The following is a 27,013-nucleotide window of genomic DNA, read 5'->3' as shown; positions in this document are numbered from 1 at the left end:
TTTAAGAGTTGAGATTGCACTGGTCCATAAAATTGTATTTCTGAATTGAAGTTATGCAATTTCTCAAATGATAACGCTTGGGGGAAAGAAATTCCTTATCACTATTTTTCATTTGCTACAGTATATATTTTGTGACATTTGAACTTTTAGGGCTTTTAGGTTCTCTAATTCATGCTAATGCTTGTTTTCTGTTTCCTGTTCTGTTTCACATGTGTCTGCTTGTTCCTTTAATCTGTTCTGTACAGATAACAACCTCTGATGTGGCTGCACCCTTGCCATCATCTCCCTCTTTATCAAATACTGCTGAGAAGAGCAAACTAGAGGTATTATGTTCTAAAACTATCAAGTTGATGGACACTGGTATATTTCGCTCTGCTGTGCATGATCTCCCAATCAATTATAGTGGAAAAAAAACTTACATGATGTGGTGGTAGAAAAGCAGATAAACTTTTAATAGGAGACAAAAGCTTTCTGGTGGGAAGTTGTTTGGTGGAAACCATGCTTGCTTAGTTTAGACTGTTGAGATTCGATGACCATTACTTTTTCAAGTGATTATTCACCAATGATAATTGTGTTGATCTGTCATTTTGACATGGTCAACTGAAAACATTTGGTCAGCAGGGCTTCAGAGAAACTCAAAATTGTTCTTTTTGTTGCCACAATGTTGACAAGGTAAGGGTAAGGCAGCTCATTTTACCAATCAAATCCTCTTGAGTTCGATCTCCTGAGGGTTTCTGTAGATGCAGTCTACTACTGTTAAAACCCAGGTTAGAGAAGCGTCTTCTGATTATTTTTCTGTCAGCCTTATCCCCAACCAAAATCCCAGAATGTTTTATTTCAGTTGTAAAGCTTAGCCTTTTGTTTTCATCATTCTAGATTTTTTTTCAATATGTTGTCTGTTTGTGTCTTTAAATTTTTAGATCCTCCTGAAAAGTTTGCAGATTTGTATGTTGGTTAATTTGACCAGTTTTGTGGATTGTACTGGTTTCCAGTGCTTTTTTTTTTAAGCAACGTTCTTGACATGCTAAATGTAACTTGTGAAGTTCTGAGATTTTGTTTGGTTTATCGTTGTCATGTGGGCTGAGATACAGTGAAAAGTGATGTACAGCAGATCGATGCCATACAAAATGCATCAGGGCAGCAGAACAGTGTACAGGATATAGTGTTATAGTTGCAGAGATGGTACAGACAGAGAAAGAGAGATCAGAATTAACATTTGAGAGGTCCATTCAAAAGTCTAATAATAGCAGGGAAGAAACTATTCTTGAATCTGTGCATGTATTCAAACTTTCATATTGTTTGCCACATGGAAGAGGGAGTATAAGCAGAGTGGGAGGGGTATTTGATTATGTTGGTCATTTTCCCAGAGTAGGGGGGAAAAAGATGGAGTCAATGAATAAGAGGACTAGGCTGTGTTCACAGCTCTCTATAGTCTCTTGTAGTTTTGGGAAGAGCAGTTGCCATACTATGCTGTGATGCATCCAGAAAGGATGCTTTCTATGGTGCATCTCTAAAAATTGGTAAGAGTACTTGTGGACATGTTGAATTTACCTAACGTCCTGAGGAAGTAGAGATGTCGATATGCTTTCTTGACTATTGCGTCAATGTGGGTGGATCAGGGCAAATTGTTGGTGATCAGTACTCCCAGGAGCATGAAGCTTTTGACCATCTCCTCCATCTCTAAAGCCGTTGATGCTGACAGAGGTGTGCCCTCCACTGTACTATGAGTCAGGAAGTTGAGAATCCAGTTACTGAGCAGGGAGCCGAGACCTAGGTCTTGGAGTTTAGAGATAAGTTTGTTTGGAATTGTGTTGACGACCTAACTGTAGTCAATAAATAGGAGCTTGCCTTAAGTATCCTTGTTATACAGATGTTCCACAAAAGAGAGTAAGGCTAGGGAGATAGCATCTCCTATGGACTTGTGCTGGTAAGTGTATTTGTAAACGATCAAAGCAATTTGCTTGGGGGAAGTTGATGTGAGCCACGCCACCCATTTGAAACACTTCATAATTATGGAGGTCAGAATCAGTGGGTAGTAGTCATTGAGGTACACAGCATGATTTTTCTTTGACACCGGAATGATGGTGGTCTTATTGAAGCAGGTTGGGGACTTCAGATTGTATTAAGGAGATGTAAAAGATGTCTACGAATAATCACGCCAGCTTGTCCCCATTGGATCTGAATGCACAGCCACCGATTCCATCTGGGCCAGTTGCTTTCCGTGGATTCCCATGCAAAGCTGATCTAACATCTGCCGTGGTGATTGTGGGTACAGGTGGATCTGAGGCTGTTGGGATAGGTGACATTGTGACTTCTATTCAAAGCAAGCATAGAACGCATTGAGCTCGTCATGTAGTGATGTACTGCTGCCTGCGATTATGTTCGACCTCGTTTTGTAGCCCATTATATCACGTAAGCCTTGCCACAACCAGCGAGTGTCTGTGTAGTTAGTCTGGGTCTCGAGCTTAGTTTGCTATTGCCTCTTGGCGTCTTTGGGCTTACGTAAATTTTACCTGGCTTTCCTGTATAGGTTAGGATTGCCTGACTTGTACGCCTCAGTAGGGAATGGATCTCCTGCTTCATCTATGGTTTCTGGTTGGGGAACATTCGGATTAACTTTTTCAGCATGAAGAATTCTACATACTTACTAACTAAGTCTGTAATAGCATATTTGTTTAGACTGTCCATTAAGTTCTTCAATATGGATTAGTCCACTGACTCTAAGCAGTCCTGGAAAAGCCCTTTCCATTGCCTCAGTCTGACACTGCATTGGTTTTGGGCAAACTTAAAAGTCAGCGAAACCTAATTGAAATTCCATGCCAATATTTTTAATGCTTAATAAATTTAGATTCATGGTAAGCTCACTCCCTCCATACCCTATTGCTCTGAGCCCACATTAGATTAAGTGAGATAGTCGAGAATTACTAATTGTTAAACACTATATACTGTTCTATAAGAGTATTTGAAAGCTTTGGTCTCCCTTCAAAAGTACTGAGCTATTAATTCATACTTCCATGCTAGCATTCCATCAGACATAAATAGGAATAAACTGGTGGAATAATTTTATACTGAAGATTAAAATCTTTCACTCCATTTAAGGTGTGAGAATTACAAAAAGAAAAAAATAGCATTGGATTGGAAATTCATTCCTTGCTTTGTTATGCTTTAAAATGTATTTTGATGTAGTTAAAATGTGATACTCTATGGCTGTATTTTTGATTAGTGGGCTATTAAAGTCTAACGTATAATTGCAGAGAGAGAAGGACAAACGGAAAGATGTAAAAAAGAGGGGAAAAGACGAAGAGAAACCTATTGCTTTAGAAAAAGTGAAAATGGTGAGTTCAATTTATTCTTTTTCGAATGGCTCTTAAGTGCATATGTTGTGTGTCATTTACCACACTTGAAGCAGCTAAAGTTATGCTACCTTTGTGTGATGCATCACAATCATAATGTAAAAATCATTAGTTTTGGGAAGCCAGATGACACTCATTTTCTTAACAGTACAGATGGACAGTATTGTGATTTTAACTGTTGTATGGCATTGAATTAGCTTTTCGAATATGAACATTTGCAGTTCTGTGTTACATCAAATTGTCATGCTGTCCTTTATGGCTCTGCATTACTGATCAACTCCATGTCAGATTGTTGATATTGACCTTTGCTGAGGCGATAATAGGTCATAACAAGTAGCTTGATTCACTAGTCTGGTTCCTGCTTCCTAAAGCCTAATCAAATTATTACTGTCTAGGACTGTCGGTGGCTGTACTGACATGATTCCAGCTGGATGACCCTTTCGTTAACTTGGCAATCGTATTGAAAGTAGTGATTTATGAAACAAAATTTGACACCAAGGCACACAGATACTGTGCCAGATTCTAGAGTAGCAAGCATCCGATGTCATTGGCCATTTAAGTTTCTTACTGCATCCTTCTGCTTAAAATATTTTTGCTTGCAAAGTTGCTGGAAGTGTGAATCGATGAAGGCACAATGAGAGAAAGAACCCATCTGGAATCTGAACTTCTGCCCAACCAATGAGATTGAAAGGTTCAGATTCGAACTGGAAGACGTAGAACTAATTTTGTGTGTCAGAATTAAATGCGGAAACAAATAATGATTAATTAGTTTGTTTTTAAAAGCCTGAAAAACAGACTTAACACTAATTTTTTTAGTGTCAAAGAAAGTGATTGGCATATGTGAGCTTGTTTGAATGGCAAGACTTGGCTTGAATTTAGTTTACAGAGGAACCTCGATCATCCAGCAATCGATTATCCGAATGTCACATTATCCCGCAAGATTGCAAGGTTCTGATGCTTAGCTAAACGATGTTATCCTGCATTCGATTAATCGAATGAAATACTCCCGTGTCCTTTGGATAATCGAGATACCCATGTACAGCCTTTGCTCACATGAACCAACTTGATTTTTCAATAAAATAAAGAACTGTAGATTCTGGAAATCTGGAATGAACACAGTTACTGAAGAAACTCAGCAGGTCTGGTCGCATCTGTGAAGAAAGAAACTGTTCACGTTTTGAATCCAGTGGCCTTTCTTCAGAACTGGTTGCCTGAAAAGGGGTCACTGGACTCCAAACATTAATACTTTTTCTCTCCACAGATGTTGTCAGACCTGCTGAGTTTCTCTAGCACTCTGATGATTTTAAATGCTTTTCAGTGGTAGGGCAGACAACATCATGTCATTTTCATGAAGCAAGCACAAATAACTTTTTTTTTGTCATTTACATAAATGCTTTGGATGTGACCATAAGAGGTATAGTTAGTAAGTTTGCAGATGACACCAGAATTGGAGGTGTAGTGGACAGCGAATAAGGTTACATCAAATTACAATGGGATCTAGATCAGATGGACCAATGGGCTGAGGAGTGGTAGATGGAGTTTAATTTAGATAAATGCAAGGTGCTGCATTTTGGGAAAGCAAATCTTAGCAGGACTTATACACTTAATGGTAAAGCCCTAGGGAGTGTTGCTGAACACCTGAGGAGTGCAGGTTCATAGCTCCTTGAGAGTGGAGTCACAGGTAGATAGGATAGTGAAGAAGGTGTTTTGTATGTTTTCTTTTACTGGTCAACTTGATGACACAACCTCCTACCGCCCCCTCGGCCATGACCTCACCTCCCATCTCCAAACCATTATCTCCCAGACCGTACACAATCTCATTACCTCAGGAGATTTCCCACCCACAATTTCCAACCTCACAGTTTGGGAACCCCACACTGCCCAGTTTTACCTCCTACCCAAGATCCACAAGCCTGCCTACCTCAGCTGACCCATTGTCTCTGCCTGCTCCTGCCCCACCAAATTCATCTCCACCTACCTCGATACAGTCCTATCTCACCTGGGCCAGGAACATCCCACCTACGTTCGGGACATCACCCATGTCCTCCTCCACCTCCAAGACTTCCGTTTCCCTGGCCTCCAAGGCCTCATCTTCACCAGGGACATCCAGTCTCTATACACCTCCATCCACCATGTCCAGGGCCTCCAAGCCCTCCATTTCTTCTTCTCCACATGTCCCCATCAGTACCCTTCCACTGACACTTATTCGTTTGGCTGAACTGGTCCTCTCCCTCAACAATTTCTCCTTCGAATCTTCCCACTTCCTCCAGACGAAAGGGGTAGCCATGGGCATCTGGATGGGCCCTAGCATGCCTGTCTCTTTGTTGGCAATGTTAGCACTTCCACACGTCACTTATTGTATCCGGTGCTCCCGATGCAGTCTCCTCTACACTGAGGAGACAGGGCGCTTCAGAGGACATCTCTTGGACACCCACAGCAATCAACCCCACTGTCGCGTGGCTGAATACATCAACTCCCCCTCCTACTCTGCCGAGGACATGCAGGTCCTGAGCCATCTCTGTCGCCACTCCCTTACCACTGACACCTGGAAGAAGAATGCCTCATCTTCCGCCTCAGGACCCTTCAACCCCAGGGCATCAATGTGGATTTCACTCGTTTCCTCATTTCGCCTCTCCCCACCTTACCCCAGTTCCAACCTTCCAGCTCAGCACTGTCCCCTTGACCTATCCCAGCTCTCCATCTTCCTTCCCACCTCTCAGCTCTACCTTCGCCTCTGACCTCCTACCTTCACCCTCCCCTCCATCCACATATTGCACTCAGTTACTTTCCCCCAGCCCCATCCTCCTCCCATTTATCTCTCCACCCCCAAGGCTCCCAGCCTCACTCCCGATGAAGGGCTTTTGCCTAAAACATCGATTTTCCTGCTCCTCGGATGCTGCCTGACCTGTGTTTTTCCAGCACCACACTCTTGACTCTATTGAACTGTGCACCTGCTCCTTGACTGAAGTAACTGTACCATTTAAGTGTTGATCAGGGAAGTACCATTAGTTTCACTTATTACAACAAAATTTGCTTCAACAGCACAGATAATTGCTGCAAGTCATTTTATCCACTGTGTCACTCTGTACGCCTGCTGTAGAGGGAGTGCATTTTTAAGGTAGTAGATGGCCTACTGATCAAGTGGACTGCTTTGTCCTGCATGTTGTTGGAGCTGGTTAAGGCTATTGGAGAGTATTCCGTCACATTCCTGTAGTTGAAACTTGAACCCAGATCTTGTAGTGTAGAGGTGAATTTATTACCAACTGAGCCATGACTTGCGCATTCAACAGGAGCACAAAAGACTAGCCAGCTATTCTGATGTGTTGAAAGATGAGATTAGAAAGACATCAGCCATTCTGTGGTATATCAATTAACCATTACAAAAATAGTCTGATGTCTGAGTCAATGGGTTGACCTTTCCTTACTGTTGGTCAGTCTCTCCCATTGGCATTAATGAAATTACCAAAAACAACCTGAGGATTTGGATTGGTAAATGGTATGAAGCCAATAGCATTATAAGCATTAAAAAGGCTTGTTTTTATGCGTAAAGCTACAGACTGCAAATGAAAAAGGTAAATGAAAATTTTCTAAATCAGGCAATTGGCTAATTAAAATTGCGTTCAGTGTCTCTTTATGCTCCCCTGTAAATCCATAGGAAACAGAAACAGGAGAAGGCCTTTTGGCCCTTTGAGCCTGCTTCACTATTCAATGGGATCATGGCTGATCCAATGACATTTCTCACATCTGCTTTTTCCCATGATCCTTTATTTTCCCCCTACGAATCAAGAATCTATCTAACTTAGCCTTAATTACACAAGGACTCTGCCCCCACAGCTATTTGTGACAAGTAGTTCCAAAGAGGTTCAATGTTTTGAAAGAAGAAATTCCTCCTCAGCTGAGTATTAAATTGGTGCCTCTTTATTCAGAGAGTATACCGTATAAATCCCTTAAAAATCCGATATATTTCACTTAGATCATTGTTCAATTCTCCTAAATACAGTGAATAGAGTCCCAACCTGTTTACCCCTTAGCACATAAGATGGTCCCTCCATAGTGGGAGTAATCTGAACTGCCTCCAATGAAATATCTTCCCTTAAATAATGAGACCAAAACTGCTCTTAACACCAGATGTAGTCTCACCAGCACTTTGTGCAGTTGCAGTACGGCTTTCCTATTTCTTTATACTTGCTTCACCCCCTTTGAAATAAGAGTTAACATTCTATTTGCATCCTGATTACCTGCTGCACCTGTGTTTTGTGCACAAGTACCCTAGGTCTCTTTGTATTGCAGTTATCCATTTAAATAATACTTCTTTTGCTCTCCCTTCCCCAAAAAAATCCCATTTTCCCTCATTATACTCCATTTACTAACTTTTTTTTACCCATTTATATGAATGATCATTATCTCTCATTAATTTTTGCAACTTGCTTTTCCAACCATTTTTGTATGATCTGCAAGTTTGGCTACAGTACATTAGTGTCCTTCCTCTAAGTCATTAATGCATATTGTAAGCAGTTGTGGTCACAGCCTTGATCTCTGTGGAACCCCACTGGTTTAAGGTTGCCAACTAGACAAAGAATCCTTTATCCCCAAATGCTGTTTCAAGCCCATTAGCTAATTTTCTATCTATGTCACGATATTACCTCCAGTGCAACGGGCTCTTGTGGCTTAACCTTTGTGACGTGTCTTGTCTAATGCCTTCTGGAAGTCCAAATGCGACACATCTGGCTCCTTTGTATTCACTCTGGTTGCAATTTCCTGAAACGTTCAATAAACTACTCAGACTCCCTTCATGAAGCCATGCTTGATCAGATTATGATTTAGTATACGTACTGGTATTATTTCCTGAAGCAAGTACAACATTTTTCTAACAAAGATGTTAAGTCAATCTGCCTAATTGTCACCCACTTTTATTCTCTCCCTTTTTGAGTTGGGATGTCACGTTTGTATTTTTTTAATCCTCTAGCCCTTTTCCAGAATCCAAAGATTTTTGGAAAATTACAATCAATGCATCCACAAGCTCTCTAACTGCTACTTTCAGGATCCTACAGTGGAAGCCATCAGGGTCAGGGACTTATCTGCCTTAGCCCCATGAATATTTCTAATACAACTTCTCTAGTGATAGCATTTAAGTCCTCCTTTATATTCTTTAGTATTGATTTGGATGTTCCAAGCATCTTCCACCATAAAGACTGATGCAAAATATTCGCTTAACTCCTCTGCCATTTCCTTCTTCCCTATAGCTATCTCCCCAAATTCATTTTCAAACAAGCCTGTGTGCTCTTTGACCTCTCACTACTTTAAGTTTTTATATTTAAAGATTAGATTAGATTACTTACAGTGTGGAAACAGGCCCTTCGGCCCAACAAGTCCACACCGCCCCGCCGAAGCGTACCCACCCATACCCCTACATCTACATCGACCCCTTACCTAACACTACGAGCAATTTAGCATGGCCAATTCACCTGACCTGCACATCTTTGGACTGTGGGAGGAAACCGGAGCACCCGGAGGAAACCCATGCAGACACGGGGAGAACGTGCAATCTCCACACAGTCGCCTGAGGCGGGAATTGACCCCGGGTCTCCGGCGCTGTGAGGCAGCAGTGCTAACCACTGTGCCACCGTGCCGCCCACAAAGGAGCTCTTATTGTCAGTTTTCGTATATCTTGCTCATTTGTTCTTGTTTATTTTCTTTCAATTGCCTTTTACTGGATTCTGAATTTATTCTGGTCTTCGGGCTGTCATGACTTTGCCTCCTTGTATGCTTTTTTTCAACTCCATACTCTCCTTAACTATTATCAGATGTTGTTCTCCTTGATAACATATAGCTAAATAATGTGCTAGGACATATGATCACTCTGGGGAAATTTAAGTTTCTCCTCTTTGGAAGCTGCATTAATTATCAATTTGATTGACATTGTTTCATTTGTAATGCATGATGGAAATGTGAGGTCAGGTGAGATCACGTGTTGCATTCTTTTGATGGCTGGCTGAATCAGTTTTGGAAAAGTGAGGTTTGCTGGTAGTGCATATGGTAGTCAACAAGTTAAGAACAGGATTAGGTTATTCAACCCATTAAGCAATTTCTTTTTACCCATTCACTGAGATCTGTTTTAGTGGCAGTGGCATGAGGATAATGTCACTGGGTTAATAATCTTGAACCCCAGGCGGGAGTGGGGTGCGGGAGTTTTGAATCCTACCGTGGCAGATGGTGAAATCTGACTCCGAAATCTGGAGCTGAAAGAAAAAGTAATGGTGACCATTGCTAGTTACTGTAAAACCTGGATACTGTCCAAGTCTTGTTGCATTTGGACTTGGGCTGCTTCGGTATCTGAGGAGTTGTGAATGATGTTGAACGGTGTAATCGTCAATGACTATCCTCACATCTGACCTTATAAAGGGAAAGAGAGCAGCTGAAGGTGCTTGGAACTGGGATGCTACCCTGAGGAGCTCATGTAGGGATATCCTGGAACTGAGATGATTGACCTTCAACAACTGTAACCATTTAAGATTCATATAGCTCTGTTAAGTCTGAATCCTGTCAGTGGCGACTCTCCCCTAACCCCCCACCCTGCCCTATTCCCATCGATTCTAGGAGAAAGTGAGAACTGCAGATGCTGGAGATCAGAGCTGAAAATGTGTTGCTGGAAAAGCGCAGCAGGTCAGGCAGCATTCAATGTGTCCAGCAGGCTAAGATAAAAGGTAGGGAGGAGGGACTTGGGGGAGGGGCGTTGGGTGGAGGGAGGTCAAGGTGAGGGTGATAGGCCGGAGTGGAGTGGGGGTGGAGAGGTCAGGAAGAAGATTGCAGGTTAGGAAGGTTGATGCTACGTTCCATTGTTTTGCTGATGATCTAGAGATCGGATTGTAATTGCCTGGATTTACTTTTCCTTTTTTTTTTAAACACGCAGGTAATACCTGAGTAGTTTTACACATTTATACCATTGTTGTAGCTGTAATGGAACACCTGTCAGCATTTTCTCTATAGCCCTTGATAATTTAAACATAATAGCACAAAGTAGCAAAAAGGGTTGCGAAAGCTTGTATGGGTATATAAAAGGGAAGCAAGTTGCTAAGCTGAATGTTGGTTTCTTAGAAGATGAAACTGGAGAATTAACAGTACGGAATGCTGAAATGGCAGAGATGCTAAATCAATACTTTGCCTCCATTTTCCCGTTGGAGGGCCATAGTACCATTTCGATTGGAACAAGCAAGTCAGAGACTATAGAAAGGGTAGAACTTGGAACAATCAACATCAAAAGGTACTCAGCAAACTATTAGGATTGAAGGCAGACAAGTCTCCCAGGCCTGATGGTCGACCAATCTGGGGAATATAGACCAGTAAGCTTAACATCTGTGGTAAATACGTTACTTGAGAAGATTGAGAAGATATACATTTATTTGGAAAGACAGAGTTTGATTAGGAGTAGCCAGCATGGCTTTGTGTGTAGGACATCATACCTCTCAAATTTGTTAGTTTGTTGATGAAGTGACCAGGAAGGTTGGCAAGGGCAGGGTGGTAGACGTAGTCTACATGGATTTCAGTAAGGACTTCGGTTAGATTCCACGTGGTAGGCTGTTCTAGAAAATTAGATCGCATGGAATCCAGGGGGAGATGGCAAATTGGATACACAATTGGCTTGATGGTAGGAAGCAGAGTATAATAGAGGAAGGATGCTTGTCAGACTGGAGGCCTGTGACTGGTGCTGTCCCTCAGGGGTTGGTGCTGGGCCTATTTTTGTTTATTATCTACATCAATGATTTGGATGAGAATGTACCAGACACGATTAGTAAGTTTGCAGATGACACTAAAGTAAGTGGTATTGTGGACAGTGAGGAAACAACAAACCCAGAGCAAATATTTAACATCAGAAGCAATCCTGCAAACACCCACAAACAGAGCAGCATCAAGACATTATTTCAATGTGCTACATCACACTGCAGCACCTAAGAACTACAAAAAGCAGAAGAAAAATATTTATACAAAGTTTTTCAAGAAAAATGGGTATCCAATAAACACAATCCACTGATCCCTCAAAGAAATCCAAACAAACAAACAAACAAACAACAATGCAACCAAAAACTATAGCCACATTATCTTGCATCAAAGACACATCAGGAATGACTTCGAGACTACTCAGATCCCTTGGCATCATGGTAGACCACAAACCTACCAACATACTTAAACAGTGACTAATGAACCTAAAGGATCCATTAGATACTATGAGCAAAACTAACGTCATTTTCAAGATACCGCTACATCAGGCAAACTAGCTGGAAACTTACCACAGGATCCATGAATACCAACTGGCCACCGAAAGACACTACCCACTATTGCTAGTTTCTATACATACAGACAAAGAAGGACACCACTTTGACTGGGACAACACACACATCCAAAGACAGGCAAAACAAAGTCCTGCATGATAATTCTTTGAGGCATGGCATTTTAACCAGAACTCCCATCAGTAAACACATTGACTTAGATCCTATTACCTTGCCTTGAAAAGAAAAAAGAACCGGAAAGGACATCACCCACCTTAAAAAAAACAAGACCTATAAACAGAGAGGCGGGACATAGCACCAGCACTTCACCGGAGACACTCAGTGATGATATTACCTGGTATGGTGATGAAACGTCTGAAAACAAACCTTCAAGTTCCGCGAGCTAACTTGCGTAGTTAGTGAAGAAGGTTATTAGAAATTGCAGCAGGACCTTGATCAGCTGGGAAAATGGGCCGAAAAATAGCAAATGGAGTTTAATATAGATAAGTGTGTGGTCTTGTATTTTGGAAAGTCAAATCATGGTAGGAGTTTCATGGTGAACAGTAGAGCCTTAAGGAATTTGGTGGAACAGAGAACCTTGCAGTTCGGGTGCAAGTGGAGTCACAGACAGGGCAGTGAAGAAGGCTTTGGCGCACTAATTTTATCAGTCCGGGCATTGAGTATAGAAGTTGGGAAGTTAGGTTACAGTTGTGCAGGGTGTGATGAGGGTGCACTTGGAGTATTGTTGGTTTTGTTCTCCTTGTTGTAGGAAGGATGTTATTAAACTGGAAAGAGTGCACAAGAAATTTACAAGGAGGTTGCCAGGACTGAAGGGTCTGAGTTATGGGGAGAGGTTGGACAAGCTGGGACCTTTTTCTTTAGAGTTTAGGAAACTGAGGGGGGATCTTACAGAAGTGTAAAATATCATGAGAGGCATGGACATGATGAACACACTCGGCCTTTTTCCCGGGATTGAGGAATTGAGGACAAGAGGACATCAGTTTAAGGTTAGAGGGGAAACAATGAAAGAGAACCTGAGGATCAACTTTTTTTAATGTAAAGGGTGGTACATATGTGGAATGAGCTGCCAGTGGAAGTGGTTGAGGCAGGTACATTAACAATATTTAAAAGACATTTGGACAAATACATTGCTAGGAAAGGTTTGGAAGGATGTGGGCCAAGTGCTGGGAAATGGGATTCGCATGGATGTCCATTTTGTTTGCTATGGACCAGTTTGAGCCGAAGTACCTGTATCTGTGCTGTAGAACTCTGACTGTATCAAATTGAGGTAATTAAGATGATAAAAGGTATGGATAAAATAGATGTGGAGCGGATGCTTCATCTTGTGCAGCATTCTAGATTAGATTAGATTAGATTACTTACAGTGTGGAAACAGGCCCTTCGGCCCAACAAGTCCACACCGCCCCGCCGAAGCACAACCCACCCATACCCCTACATCTACATTTACCCCTTACCTAACACTATGGGCAATTTAGCATGGCCAATTCACCTGACCTGCACATCTTTGAACTGTGGGAGGAAACCGGAGCACCCGGAGGAAACCCACGCAGACACGGGGAGAATGTGCAAACTCCACACAGTCAGTCGCCTGAGGCGGGAATTGAACCCAGGTCTCTGGCGCTGTGAGGCAGCAGTGCTAACCACTAGGGCGAGAAGATGGCCTTGGAATAGGGAGTAGTAAATTTAAAACTGTTGAGGGGAAACTATTGCTCCCAAAGGGTTGTTAGTCTGTGGAATTCGCAACAAACAAACAGTAGATTTGAGGATTTAGGCGTTTTAATTGGTAAAGGATTGAAGGGTTATGGGGAGAAGACCGGAAAATGGGGTTGAGGAGGATGTCAGCCATGATCAAATGACGGAGCAGACTTGATGTGCTGAATGGTCTAATTCTGCTCCTATATCTTACGAACTTGTGAATGTTCCTGTGAAGCATATTGAGATGTCTTGCCATTTCAAAGGTAGCGATATTTTCAGTTCAAAATGCATGCTGTGTTCTGCAATCTTTCACTTATTTTCCTTGCACACTGTGTGCACATTTCTTTGCTAGTCTTGTCCTTGCTTTGGGTTTATCCAGGCCCCAGTCTCCCACGAGCTTCTTATGAGATTTCATTTAATATCAAATGCAGTGATTTTGTTGGCAGTTTTTCTGATTCTTATAATTTAGGCCTGTTCCCACAACAATTGTGGATCTTCATACATAAGGACTGCAATGGTTCATGAAGACAATTCACGAAGGGCAACTAGGAATGGGCAATAAATGCTAATCCATTCAATGACTCTACAAATGAATATATTAAAGTATGTAACTGGTGTTTGTTCAGTTGTTGATCGTTAATGTTATATGTGATTTAAATTCCACTGTGCTTATGCTTATCCAATAAATTGGAATGTGAGTCAGACGAAAAACCCTCCTTTCCCATTGTGACTCTGCAGCCAGTTCACTTGAGTCTGATGTGCCAGAGCAATGTACCTGCAGGCTTCTCACTGATTTCTCAGCTGTGGAAAAGTTAGAATCAATCAATCTTCCTGTGCCAGGATTCTACTGTGGATTGTGGCAGGATGAATAACCCATAATTAGGAAGCTGCAACTTGGCACCACATTTTAGAAATGTATTGAGCCTTAATTTGGCGGCATGGTGGCTCAGTGGTTATCACTGCTGTCTCACAGTGCCAGGGACCCAGATTCATTTCCACCTTCAGATGACTGTGGAGTTTGCGCGTTCTCCCTGTGTCTGCATGCGTTTCCTCTGGTTTCTTTCCACAGTCCAGAAATGTGAAGGTTAGGTGTATTGGCAATGCTACATAGCCCAGTGTCCAGGGATTAGATTAGATTAGATTCGATTCCCTACAGTATGGAAATGTGCAAATTCAGTGGATTAGCCATGGGAAATATAGGGCGACAGGGATAGGATAAAGGAGCTGGTCTGGGTGGGATGATCTTCGCAGTGTTGGTGTGGACTTTGTGGGCTAAATGGCTTCCACCTTTAGGGATTCTGTTTCTATGATTCTCCCTACAAGGGGGAACCAGTATTTTCCAGCCCTTTTTTTTTTGTTTAGCCTTTTCTAAGATGATGCTGAAATTGATTATATTCCTATGGAACATTTTTCATTTTTTTTTAAATATGTGATGAACAAGATAGAATTTAGTTTTATTAGGAATGTCTTATCGTGGAGGAGGAGATCAAACTAAATTACAGAAGGTTTCTATTCAAAAGTGATACTGCGACATTTCAAACCTGTCATTTATTTCCCTTAGTTTTAAATGAACTATGTGTTGCATTACAACATTACATTCCAAGATTTCTTTTATTGACTATTAATGCATCGTACACCCCTGAATTGTTGGTTCGGCGATACGCAAATTAGTTCTAGTCTTTCTTTTGACACTTGTTAGTGAACAGTGGTTTTTCTTTTAATTACAAATTTGGATCACAAATGACACTGGTGAAAGCGATTTTAAATAGCTTTCGACAATCTTTCTTCACAGGGATGGAAGTATAATCCATATATTCATATGTTTACAATTTTATTGGTTTTTTTTGTTCCACATAGAAGCAATTTTTGAACAGAATGAAGCAAAGTATTTTTGTGTTTGGCAACTAATATAAGATATACATGAAAGGATAGTGTTAAAGCTAGAATTCAGACAATAAGCCATGTTTGTCCAGATTTGAATTTTTAATCCTAGACACTCAATTGCACTGTTCAATGATAATCCTCATTTATTGAATGTTCATTCAGGGGTAAAAAGGAATACTTTCCAGTTAAGTCAGTGAATTTCAGATTTACTGCTTTTTTTTAAATCATGAGGAAAACCTATTGAATATAATATTTTATAGATTTCATGTTTAAGTTTCTTTTATTGTTTTATGGGATGAGGGTATATCGGTGACTGGGCCAGCATTTATTGCACATCCCTGAATAGCTTGAGTGAGTAAAAGTCAACCACATTATTGTGGCTCTGGAGTCACGTAGGCCATCAAGGAAAGATGGCAAATTTCCCTCCATAACAGCCAATAGTGAACCAGATGGGTTTTTCTGGCAATAATCATTGTTGATCATGCTTTTCCAGATTTTTATTGAATTCCGCTTTCATCATTTAGCATTATGGGAATCAAACTCATGTCTCAGTATTAGCCCGGAAGTCTAGATTGCTAGTCCAGTGACTTTACTACAATGTCACGGCCTCCCTAGTGAGGTACGTGAACACCTTCGAGTTCTCATCATTGTTTTTAGCTTGGCGGGTGAGGGTTGGCTGGGTTCCTTAGTTTTCCAAATGTATTTTCATTTTTCCATTAATCTGTTTTTATGAAATGCCTTCAGTGTAGTAATAGAAGGTACTTCACAGGAAGATTATCAAGTATAATTTCACACTGAGGCTCAATGCCTATATTACTTCCTTTTGAAGTCAAGGATGTAGCAGAATCTGTGAGGGAGCAACTGGCGCTGAGTTCAAAACAGTGGCATCACAGGAATAACTGTTAACTGAATGGTAAATTGCTGTAAATTTTCAAAAATCACAATTTTTAAACAATTATTTGCACTTGAATGGTGTTTGGCCCATTATAATAAGGCAATAAAAGTGATGTAAGGGAAGTAAACTTAAGATTTTTGCAAAGACTTTGCATTGCAGTGTGACTATTTAGAGTGAAGTAAGGTCCTTAGCATAATTAGCATCCTTTAAAGGGACTAAGTAACAAGTCTCATCTACAGAGAAGTCATGCCAGTGGAACTTTCACCCGGGATATGCTCCTCCATGATTAAGTGGGCAATCCTGGACCTTCCAATGCCCCTGATTACCGCGGGCAGGAATTGTACTCAGCTGCAGCTAGTGGCCTAACTGCACTTTTGAGTTGGAGCGCCAGGTGAACTCGCTGCGGAGCATCTGCGATGCTGAGATTGTCATGGAGAGCAAGTCCAAAAAGGTAGTCACTGGATGGGCAGGGGATTTACTGGTGCTGTCAGGGAGGGTTTAAATTCAAATGTTAAAGGGATGGAAACTTGTGCAGAGATGCGGGAGGAAGGAAGGAGGACAGAAACAAAAATCTTGAAAGATAAGCAAATGTGAAAGACAGTGGAAAAAACAAGGGTGAGGAGGTAACAAGCAGTCTAGTTACAGATAAATTGAGGTTTGGATTTCCCAATGTGTCTCGATCAGGTACTGCATATTAGGAACTTAATAAGGCAAGTGTTCATGGTTTTGAGGGTACTACATTAGTGTGGATAGGGGATTGGCTAACTAATAAAGCTGGGCTAAAGGGGGTATTTTCAGGATAGCCATCTTTAGTGGGAAAACAAGAATCCGTGCTGGGGCCACAACTATTCACAATATATATTGATGACTTGAATGAGGAAAGTTGTACTATAGCTATGTTTGTAATGAAACAAATAGGAGGGAAAGTGAGTATTGAGGATGACAGAGTCTGTAGCGAGATGTAGACTTGTTAAGTGACTGGGCAAAAACAGAGACCGTATGATTATTCAGTTTTGGCAGGAAGAATAGAGGAACTGAATATTATTAAAATAGAGAAATAAAGCTGTAACACAATTATTTTTGACTATCTTTAAGTGATTCACAATAACCCAATGGGTATTAAAGAAGGCAAATGGAAGGTAAAAGGCCTTGCATTCAAAGGGAATGGAATGAATAAATAACTGGAAGAACTTGCTAAAACTGTATAAGGCACTAGTCAGACAGCAGCTGGGATACTATGAACAATTTTGGTTTCTTTGTCCAGCGAAAAATGTATTGACATTGAGGAATCTTGAGAAGGTTCAGTAGATTGAATAGGTTCAGTACATATGGAGAAGAGGTTGAATCAGTACTCATTGGAGTTTAGGAGAATGTGAGTAGGCCTTAATGAAATGCACAAGATTCTTAGGCTTGAGACAGGGTAGATACAGGGAGGTTTTCCCTTGTGGAAAAGTCTATAATTGGCAGGAATAATCCGTCTAAGGAGTTTTTTATCTAAGGTATAGAGAATTGTTTTTTTAAGGTAGTGAATTTAGGGATTTTTTTTAACAACAGGAGGTCACTAGCAAAGACTGTAGAGGTTTGATTACTAATTATATTCAAAGCAGAGATGGATAGATTTTTTAATATGTAAGAAAATCAAGGATTATGGGAAAAAGGCAGGAAAATAGAGTTGAGTTATGAATCAGATCAGCCATGATCTCATTAATGGTAGAGCAGACTCACCCCAGTTGGCCTACTCCTGGTCTTGCATCTTATGAGCTGATGATTCTAAGTAGAAGGGATTTGGAAGGGAGCAAAAACTCAAACTTTATGCAGAGATGAATAAAAATGGGCATAGAATCGAACAGCATGGAAACAGATCCTTTGATCCAACTTGTCTATGCTGACCAGATATCTTCAATTAATCTAGTCTCATTTGTCAGCAAAATAAGTTTACTACTTTAGAGTCGATTACTTTAGTTTACAGATTTTACTTTAGAATCAGGCCAGTTGGACAGCAGACCATGTATTTTAGTGAAAAGTAAACTCCGATGATTAGGTTCTTTTGTTTTGCCCTTGTAATCTGGGCCCTAGGGTGTCACTATTAATTACATTTTTGAACAAGTGGAAAAATTGAAACTGACCAAGACAGTTCAGCGATTTTTATAATGCTGGTTTATTGACCAGCCTTGGTGCATTCTAATGATAAATAAATTACTGTGAAAATAGGTTAATATATATTTTTAAAAGCATTTACTAATGTACCACACAGGAAACAACAAAGATAATGGTATGTGAAGGACAGAGGAGTGTGGTAACATGGATAAGAGGAGTGTTTGAATGATAGGAAGCAATAAAATAAGATCTGTTGGAGGCACTTGCTATTATGGACCTAAGTTGAGAATTGGGGGCACAATATTGAAATTTGCTATTAACATTGAAGTGCAAGATAAGATATCTCATAAGGAGACTTGGGACAGATCAACAGGATGGACAGAATAGGCATTTATAGTTCGTTGTAGAAAAATGCAAAATAATCAATTTCAGGGAATGCAAGTTTACTACCAAGACATAAAAGGTGATAGGAGAAATAGATTAGACTGTTAAGACAAGTGGCTCTTTTTCTTTTATAGATTTAGAATCATCATCATCAGTGGTCCCTCGCAGACGAGGATGACTCTCTTCCAATGTCAGGGTGTGTCTGTAGGTGGCTGTATAGACAGATGCGTCTTTTGCAGCTCTGTTACACTTTGGACAAAAGATGGTCACAGGAACGGTGGGGTATTGGTGTAGCAGTGCACTCCTTAAGCTGTCTTTACCTGTTTCTTTTTCTCCCATTGGCAATTCTCTAGGTGCTTGGCATCTTCTCAGATGCTCCTCCTTTACTTTGGGTGTTCTTGTCCCTGTGATTCCCAGGTGTTTGTGGGAATGCTGCACTTCAGCAGTTGTGTCGGAGCTGGGAGTAGAGCATTTGCTTGGGGAGTTTCATGTTGGTCACGAAACGTGCCCTCCCATCACAGTCGACCAAGAGTGGTCAGTGCCTCTGCTGGGAGTGTTGGCCTGGTCGACATTGCTGGTGTTAGTGTGGCTTTCTTCTCAGAGGTATTTGCAGCATTTGTGGTACTGCTCCAGTGCTTTGAGGTGTCAGCTGTAGATATTCCATGTCTCGGAGCTGTAAAGAAGGGCGAGAACTAACACAGCTCTGTAACCCATAAGTTTGGTGTCAGATCTGATGTTGTCCTCCAACACCCTTTTTCTTAGGTGACCAAAGTCTGTGCTAGCTTGTTGGAGGCAGCACTGGACCTCTTCCTCAATAGCAGCTTTGGCTGAAAAAATGCTCTTAAGGTATTGGAAGTGGTCAGCATTGATGATTGGGGGTTTACTCTGTAATGCCAGGCCAGGTTGGTGGCGGACCTTTGTCTTACTAATGTTCAGGTTGAGATCTGTACTCTCGTATGTCTCCATAAAGATGCTGATGCTGGCCTGGAATATGTTCTCTGAGATTGCACGAACGCAAGCATCTTCTGTGTGCTGCAACTAGACGACATTGATTGAGGTGATTTTGGTTTTAGCTTGAAGGCGGCGGAGAGTGAAGGTCTGTAAATAAGCTGCACTCCAGCATGGATCTTGTTGATGGTGAGATGCAGACCAGTGAGGTAGGTTGAGAAGATGTGGGGTGATGATGCATCCCTGCTTGATACCAATCCGAAAATGGATTGGTGGTGGAGCCATTTGTCATTACGATGACTTCCATGTCATCGTGGAGTAAGCAAAAGATGGTGAAAAACCAAAGTGGAGAAGGGTGCTCCATAATGCTTCCTGATTGACAGTGTCAAAAGCCCTTTGAAGATATAGAATATAAAAGCAAAGTAGTGCAAAATATCCTAAAAACTTCAGTTTTGTGTACACCTTTAATTATTCCATAATAGAAGGAAGAAAAAAATGGAAATATGTAACTTTAATTTGCTGTGAAATTCCATGGAGGAGAGGTTACAGTCATTGTATGAAATGTAATGTCAAAATTATTTTGCTGGATCCAAGAGGAGTACTTCTGAAGAGCTGTTGATGACAGTTATTCTTTTATCTTCTGGTTAGCAAGGCAGTAAAAGGGCAATAAATTTAATAGTTAAAGGAGGAAGTATTTGTAAAAGATAATTCTAGAATTCAGAGTCTCGAAACATTACCAAATCAGAATCCTCTCCATAAATCGAAGATTGAATAGTTTAAAGATTCCTTAAGTGTTATGGAGAGTGGACAGGAGATTAGCTTAATCCAGAATATCAGAAAATGGTGCAGATTATGCTTTTCTTTCCTGATTTAAAGTGATTAGGGAAAAAAGAGATGGCATGAGATTAGTCTTCCTTTTATGCTGAGTTGTGGAAGCAAAAATAGTATTTAAAAGATGAAAATTGGGACAAATGCACGGAAGGAACAAAATTGCATGCAAGACCATGGGGCTAATTGGATAGCTGTACCATAAAGCAGGTACAGACACAATGGTATTAAGTGGCCTTCTAAGGGATAATTGTGCACAATTATGATTCCAGGTGATAAGTCTGTCATGTTGGCTGCTGATTCACAGTTCAGCTGCAGTATTCAGCAGTAGCACTGAAGCAGCTACTGAGCTCTCATGCTTCCTCAGCAACAAAAAGTAACATCACCCAAATCAGATTAGTTTAGACTCAATCAATAGAGTTTTCTGTCTGTCACTGCATCTGGATAATAACGGCAGAGAAGAAGTTGTTTTTGAACGTGTTGGTGCACATATTCAAGCTCCTGTATCTTCTGTCTGACAGAAGAGGTTGGAAGAGAACCTTACCAGGATGGGAGGGGTCTTTGATGTTGGCAGCCTTTCTGTAAATGGAGTCAGTGGCTGGAAGGATGGACATGCTGAATTTCCGAAGCTTCCTAAAGAAGAAGAGGTGTTGTTGTATCACTTTGACCATTGCATCTGCATGGGAAGTCCAGAACAGATTGTCAGTTATTGTCACCCCATGGAACTTGCCTGTTCACCTCAGCTCTGTTGATGTAGGTAGGGGCATGTTCACCTGTTTTGTTCCGGGAATCAATGATCAGTTCTTTTATTATGCTGACATTGAGAGAGAGGTTGTTGTCATACAATAAGCTTCAATCTGCAATTTGAGGGTACAATCGGAAGTGACAATATTTCTGTTGAATAAAGGGAACAATGGAGCTATGAGAGAGGAGTTGGCCAAAGTTCAATGGTGCAATAACTTAGCAGGGATGGCAGTGGAGGAACAATGGCACATATTTGTGTATAATGCAGAAGATGCAGGATCAGTTCATTCCAAAAAGAAAGAAAGATCCTAGGAGGAGGCATGGGTGGCCGTGGCTGACTAGGGAAGTTAAGAAACATATAAAGTTAAAAGAGAAAAAGTATAAAAAGCAAAGATAAGTGGGAAAACTGAGGACTGGGAAGCTTTTAAGAATAACAGAGGATTACTAAGAAAGAAATACGCAGAGAAAAAATGAGGTGTGAAGGTAAACTGGCCAAAAATATAAAGGAGGATAGTAAAAGCTTTTTTAGGTATGTGAAAGGCCAAAAAATGGTTAAGACTACAATTGGGCCCTTGAAGACAGAAACAGGGGAATATATTACAAGGAGCAAAGAAATGGCAGAAGAATTGAATTGGTACTTCAGATCTGTGTTCACTGGGGAAGACACAAACAATCTCCGAGGCTACAGCGGCTGAAGGACCCGAACTGAAGGGAATTTATATTTGCCAGTAATTGGTGTTGGAGAGACTGTTAGGTCTGAAAGTTGATAAGTCCCTGGGGCCTGATGGTCTACATCCCAGGGTACTGAAGGAGGTGGCTCGAGAAATCATGGATGCGTTGGTGATTATTTTCCAGAGTTCAATAGATTCAGGATCAGTTCCTGCGGATTGGAGGGTGGCTAATGTTGTACCACTTTTTAAAAAACGGTGGGAGAGAGAAAGCAGGAAATTATAGACCAGTTAGTCTGATCTCAGTGGTGGGAAAGATGCTGGAGTCTATTATAAAGGATGAAATTATGACATATCTGGATAGTAATAACAGGATAGGTCAGAGTCAGCATGGATTTATATGAGGGGGAAATCATGCTTGACTAATCTTCTGGAATTTTTTGAGGATGTAACTCTGAAGATGGACGAGGGAGATCCAGTAGATGTAGTGTACCTGGACTTTCAGAAAGCTTTTGGTAAAGTCCCACATAGGAGGTTAGTAAGCAAAATTAGGGTGCATGGTACCGGGGACAAAGTACTAGCTTGGATTGAAAGTTGGTTGGCTGACAGGAAACAGAGAGTAGTGATAAACAGCTCCATTTCGGAATGGCAGGCAATGACCAATGGGGTACCGCAGGGATCAGTGCTGGGACCGCAGCTTTTTACAATATATATTAATGACATAAAAGATGATATCAGCAATAACATTAGCAAATTTGCTGATGATACTAAGCTGGATGGCAGGGTGAAATGTGAGGAGGATGTTAGGAGATTACAGGGTGACCTGGACAGGTTAGGTGAGTGGTCAGATGCATGGCAGATGCAGTTTATTGTGGATAAATGTATGGTTATCCACTTTGGTGGCAAGAACAGGAAGGCAGATTACTCCCAATTTAGGTAAAGGGGCGGTACAAAGAGATCTGGGTATTCCTGTACACCAGTCAATGAAGGTAAGCATGCAGGTACAGCAGGTAGTGAAGAAGGCTAATAGCATGCTGGCCTTCATAACAAGAGGGATTGAGTATAGAAGCAGAGGTTCTTCTGCAGCTGTACAGGGCCCTGGTGAAACCGCACCTGGAGTACTGTGTACAGTTCTGGTCTCCAAATTTGAGGAAAGACATTCTGGCTATTGAGGGAGTGCAGCGTAGGTTCACGAGGTCAATTCCTGGAATGGCGGGATTACCTTGCGCTGAAAGACTGGAGCGACTGGGCTTGTATACCCTTGAGTTTAGAAGACTGAGAGGGGATCTGATTGAGACATATAAGATTATTAAAGAATTGGACACTGGAGGCAGGAAACATGTTTCAGCTGATGGGTGAGTGCCGAACCAGAGGACACAGCTTAAAAATACGAGGTAGACCATTTAGGACAGAGATGAGGAGAAACTTCTTCACCCAGAGAGTGGTGGCTGTGTGGAATGCTCTGCCCCAGAGGGCAGTGGAGGCCTAGTTTCTGGATTCATTTAAGAAAGAGTTGGATAGAGCTCTCAAGGATAGTGGAATCAAGGGTTATGGAGATAAGGGAAGAGCAGGATACTGATTAAGGATGATCAGCCATGATCATATTGAATGGTGGTGCAAGCTTGAAGGGCAGAATGGCCTACTCCTGCACCTATTGTCTATTGTCATTGTGTCATGACACCAAGCCCTCTGCCTCCTTTCTGTGTGACTCGTTGTTTGATACCTGTCCTACCACAGTGGTATTGTCAGTAAACTTGCAGATGGTGTTCATTCTAAATCTGGCTACACAGTTATGGGTGTGTACAGGGAATACTGTAGGGATCTGAAAATGCATCCTTGTGAGGCGTCAGTTGAGGATTATCGTGGAGGAGGTTCTGTTGCTTATTTTCACTGATTACTGTCTGTGGTCAGGAAGCGGAGGAACCAGTTGTAGAGGGTGGAGCTGAGACTTTGCTTTGGAGTTGAGATTTGTCTGGAAGGGATTATAGTACTGAAAGCAGAGCTGTAGTCAATGAATTGGAGCCTGATGTAGCTGTCCTTGTAATCCAGGTGTTCAGAGGTGAGTGTAAGGCTACGGAAGTGGCATCTGCTATGGACCTGTTTTTCCAGTAGGCAAATTGCTGGGGATCGAGGCAGACTTGGAGGCTAGAGTTGATGTGGACCATTATCAGCCCCTCAAAGCACTTCATGATTTTGGAGTTAAGAGCCATTGGGTGATAGCCATTCATAGACATTGCATGATTTTTTTTTGATACTCGGATGATGGTCATCTTCATTGGCTAAAAGTTTTAACGTATGGTTAACAGTTCAAATGTTCATTCTTGATAAGTGGTGATTATTTTCTTAAATACAGGCCCGGTAGGAAAAATGAACTGGTAAGTCTCCTAACAATTCAAGTTGCTGTATTTCAAAACGATCAATCAGGTAATTACGTGAGTAAACCAATGAAAAAGATTCTGATAACTTAAACCAATAAAGCTTGCCATTTAAAAGCTGTAGCTTCTCATTGAAATTCAAAGTTTGCCTTCTGTCCCCTTTTAGTCTTACCGTAAACAGCAACCCCTCGATATTTTTGGGGTCATTTGCGTGTAGTAAATGCCCTTTTTCAAGTGACATTTCAATTCTAATCTTGCCATTTCTTAACCCTTCCAAATTTATGGTTGTCTCTCTCCACACTGTTGCTGCATTGGTATTTGTGTTCATATTATGTATTTGGACTAGTCTGTGCACAGACCTTATTTTTTAACTTAGGCCTGAATTATTTTTTACTTTTTCCAACCCCTTTTGTCCCATTTCATAGCTTACCTTCAATTCCCCCCACTTCTTGGCCTGAAGGATTAATTTCTGCTCTTTGCTTAAAACTTTAGAAACTCAATTGCTCACTAGTCTTTCCATTGTCTCATGACCATACCTTTTCTTCCCATACCTCCACCAACCCCCAACCCAGAGATTATATATCTCTTCTACCTAGTTGATAGCATCTTTTCTCTGTTCCAAGATCCCGCTTTCCAATCTTCTCATTCTCCTTTGATTCTCCCTCATCAATCCAACCCCTCCATGCCTTCATTTCATTTCCGTCTCAAAGCCAGACTGAGTAAAACTAATATAGCCCATATTTCATCTTAAAATAATATAATCCTTTTTTTTCTCTTTCTTCCAGGCTTGCAAAGCTGTTCTTATCTCATCCACCTCCTCCCCTCCCCTCTTTCTCCCCCCCCCCCGCCCTCAAAACCGGCCTCCCCCTCCATTTCTGACTGCTTTTTATCTTTGTTGCTATCTCTCTCTCCAATTTATTTTTGCTTATCCCCTCTTCTTCAAACTGGTGTGCATTAACCTACTCCAAAGACGATAAGGAAAGACATTTAATGCATCAGAGAAAGCAAAATGATATTTTGAGTGCTGTAGTAATAGGTGACTTTTATCTGCATAGATTAGGCAAATCAGTAACAATACCATAAGGGGAGTAATTCCTGCAGTATGTATAGGATGGTTTCCTGGCTCTACATATTGAGGAATCAACTTGAGAGCATACCATCCTAGACTGAATATTGTACAATATGGAAACATAAAAGACAAGATCAGGAGGTCATACATCCTTCGAGCCTGCTCTGCCATTCATTACATTCATGGCTGATTTGTACCAAGTCAACAGCTTAATCCTGCTTTCTCTCCTTAACCTTTAATTCTGTTAGGCCCAAATGTTATGTCTAGCTGCGTGTTGAATACGTTCAATGTTTTGGCATCAACTACTTTCTGTGGTAATGAATTCCACATGCTCACCACTCTTTGGGTGAAAAAATGCCTCCTTGTCTCTATCTTAACTGGTCTACCCGAATCCTTGGACTGTGACCATTGGTTCTGGACACACAGCAACCATCGAGAACATCCTCCCTGCACCTACTCTGTCTAGTCCTCTGTTAGAATTTTAAGTCTCTGAAACCCCTGCCCCTTGGAGAAGAGTGGACATAATATGATGGAATTCTTCATTAGGAGAAGTCTTTGTTCATAGAGAGCAGTGTAGTTGATTCTCAGACTAGAGTGTTAAATCTAAATAAAGGAAACTGTAATAGTATGAGGTGCAAAATGGCTGTTGAGGAATGTTTCTTAAAAGACATGACAGTGAATAGGCAACAGCAAATGTTTAAGGAGCGCTGCGACAGTCATTCATTCCTACCAGACAGAAAAATTATGGCTAACAAGGGAAATTAGGAGTAGTATTGTTAGATCCTAGGAAGAGGCTTACAAATAGCGGGGAAAAAAACATGAGAATTTTTTTAAAATTTAGAATACAGCAAAGAAGGAGCAGATAAAGTGAGAGTAAACGTGTAGGGAGCATAAAGACTGATCTTGAAAGCTTCTATAAGTATGTGAAGAGAAAAAGATTAGTGAGGCCGAGCATCTTGCAGTCAGAAACAGGGAAAGTTATAATTGAGCACAAAAAGGTTGTGGACCAATTCAATGCATATTTTGGATCAGCCTTTGTAAAGGACACAAATAATGTTCCAAAAATTTTAAACAACGGTTGACTGTTGGTGAGGTGGAAATTAGCTTTTGTATGGAAATTAATATGATTAAAGACTGATAAATCCCCAGGGCCCAATAATCTCCATCCCAGAATATTTCAGGAAGTTGCCCTAGAAATACTAGATTTCCTTCAAGATTCTGTAGTCTCTGAACACTTCCTATGGATTGGAAAGTAGCTGCTGTAACCACATTGTTTTATAAGAGGTAGAGAGAAAACCGGGAATTGCTCCAGACTGGTTAGCCTAACATTGGTAGTAAGGAAAATGGTAGGGTCCTTTTATAAAAGATTTAATAGCAGAGCACTTGGAAGGCAATGATAATATCATTCAGAGTCAGCATGAATTTATAAAAGGAAAGTTGGTCTTGACAAATATAATTAGAGCCATAAAGGTCTACAGTACAGAAAACTATGCTGACCATTTTGGATTCAGATAAGGAAAAATATCTTTACCCAGAGTGTGACGAACTGTGGAATTCTCTGATAAAGGGAAGTGGTTGAGGCCAGAACATACATTGGTTTTGTGAAGGAGTTTGGATCTCGGACTTTCTTTCTTAAGGTGAAAGAGATCAAAAGGATGTTGGGAAAAAGTGAAAATGCGGTACTGAGTTATGATCTTACTGAATAGTGGAGCAGGCTAGAAGGGTTGAATGGCCTACTCTTATCTTTTATATTTCAATGTTTCTGTCGTATGCAGTGAGGTGGAAATG

General features: G+C 41.0%; 1 protein-coding gene across 3 annotated transcripts in view; it reads left to right on the top strand.

Moving 5' to 3' along the window:
* The window catches only part of smap1 (small ArfGAP 1), a 225,258-nt gene that overhangs the window by 84,970 nt on the left and 113,275 nt on the right, over positions 1–27,013 (top strand). Inside the window, exons 5-6 of one of the 3 annotated variants that reach the window (XM_072558002.1) lie at positions 246–323; positions 3,255–3,335. The exons of 1 other annotated variant lie outside the window; for it this stretch is intronic. In XM_072558002.1, coding sequence (XP_072414103.1) covers positions 246–323; positions 3,255–3,335 — 159 coding nt within the window. The remainder of the gene's footprint in view (positions 1–245; positions 324–3,254; positions 3,336–27,013) is intronic. One more of the 3 variants, XM_072558012.1, reaches the window with a different exon arrangement.

Source organism: Chiloscyllium punctatum, chromosome 3 (assembly GCF_047496795.1).
Source record: "Chiloscyllium punctatum isolate Juve2018m chromosome 3, sChiPun1.3, whole genome shotgun sequence".
Classification (NCBI taxonomy): domain Eukaryota; kingdom Metazoa; phylum Chordata; class Chondrichthyes; order Orectolobiformes; family Hemiscylliidae; genus Chiloscyllium; species Chiloscyllium punctatum.
Note: the sequence above shows the minus strand (reverse complement) of the source record. Positions and strands in the feature narration are given on the sequence as shown.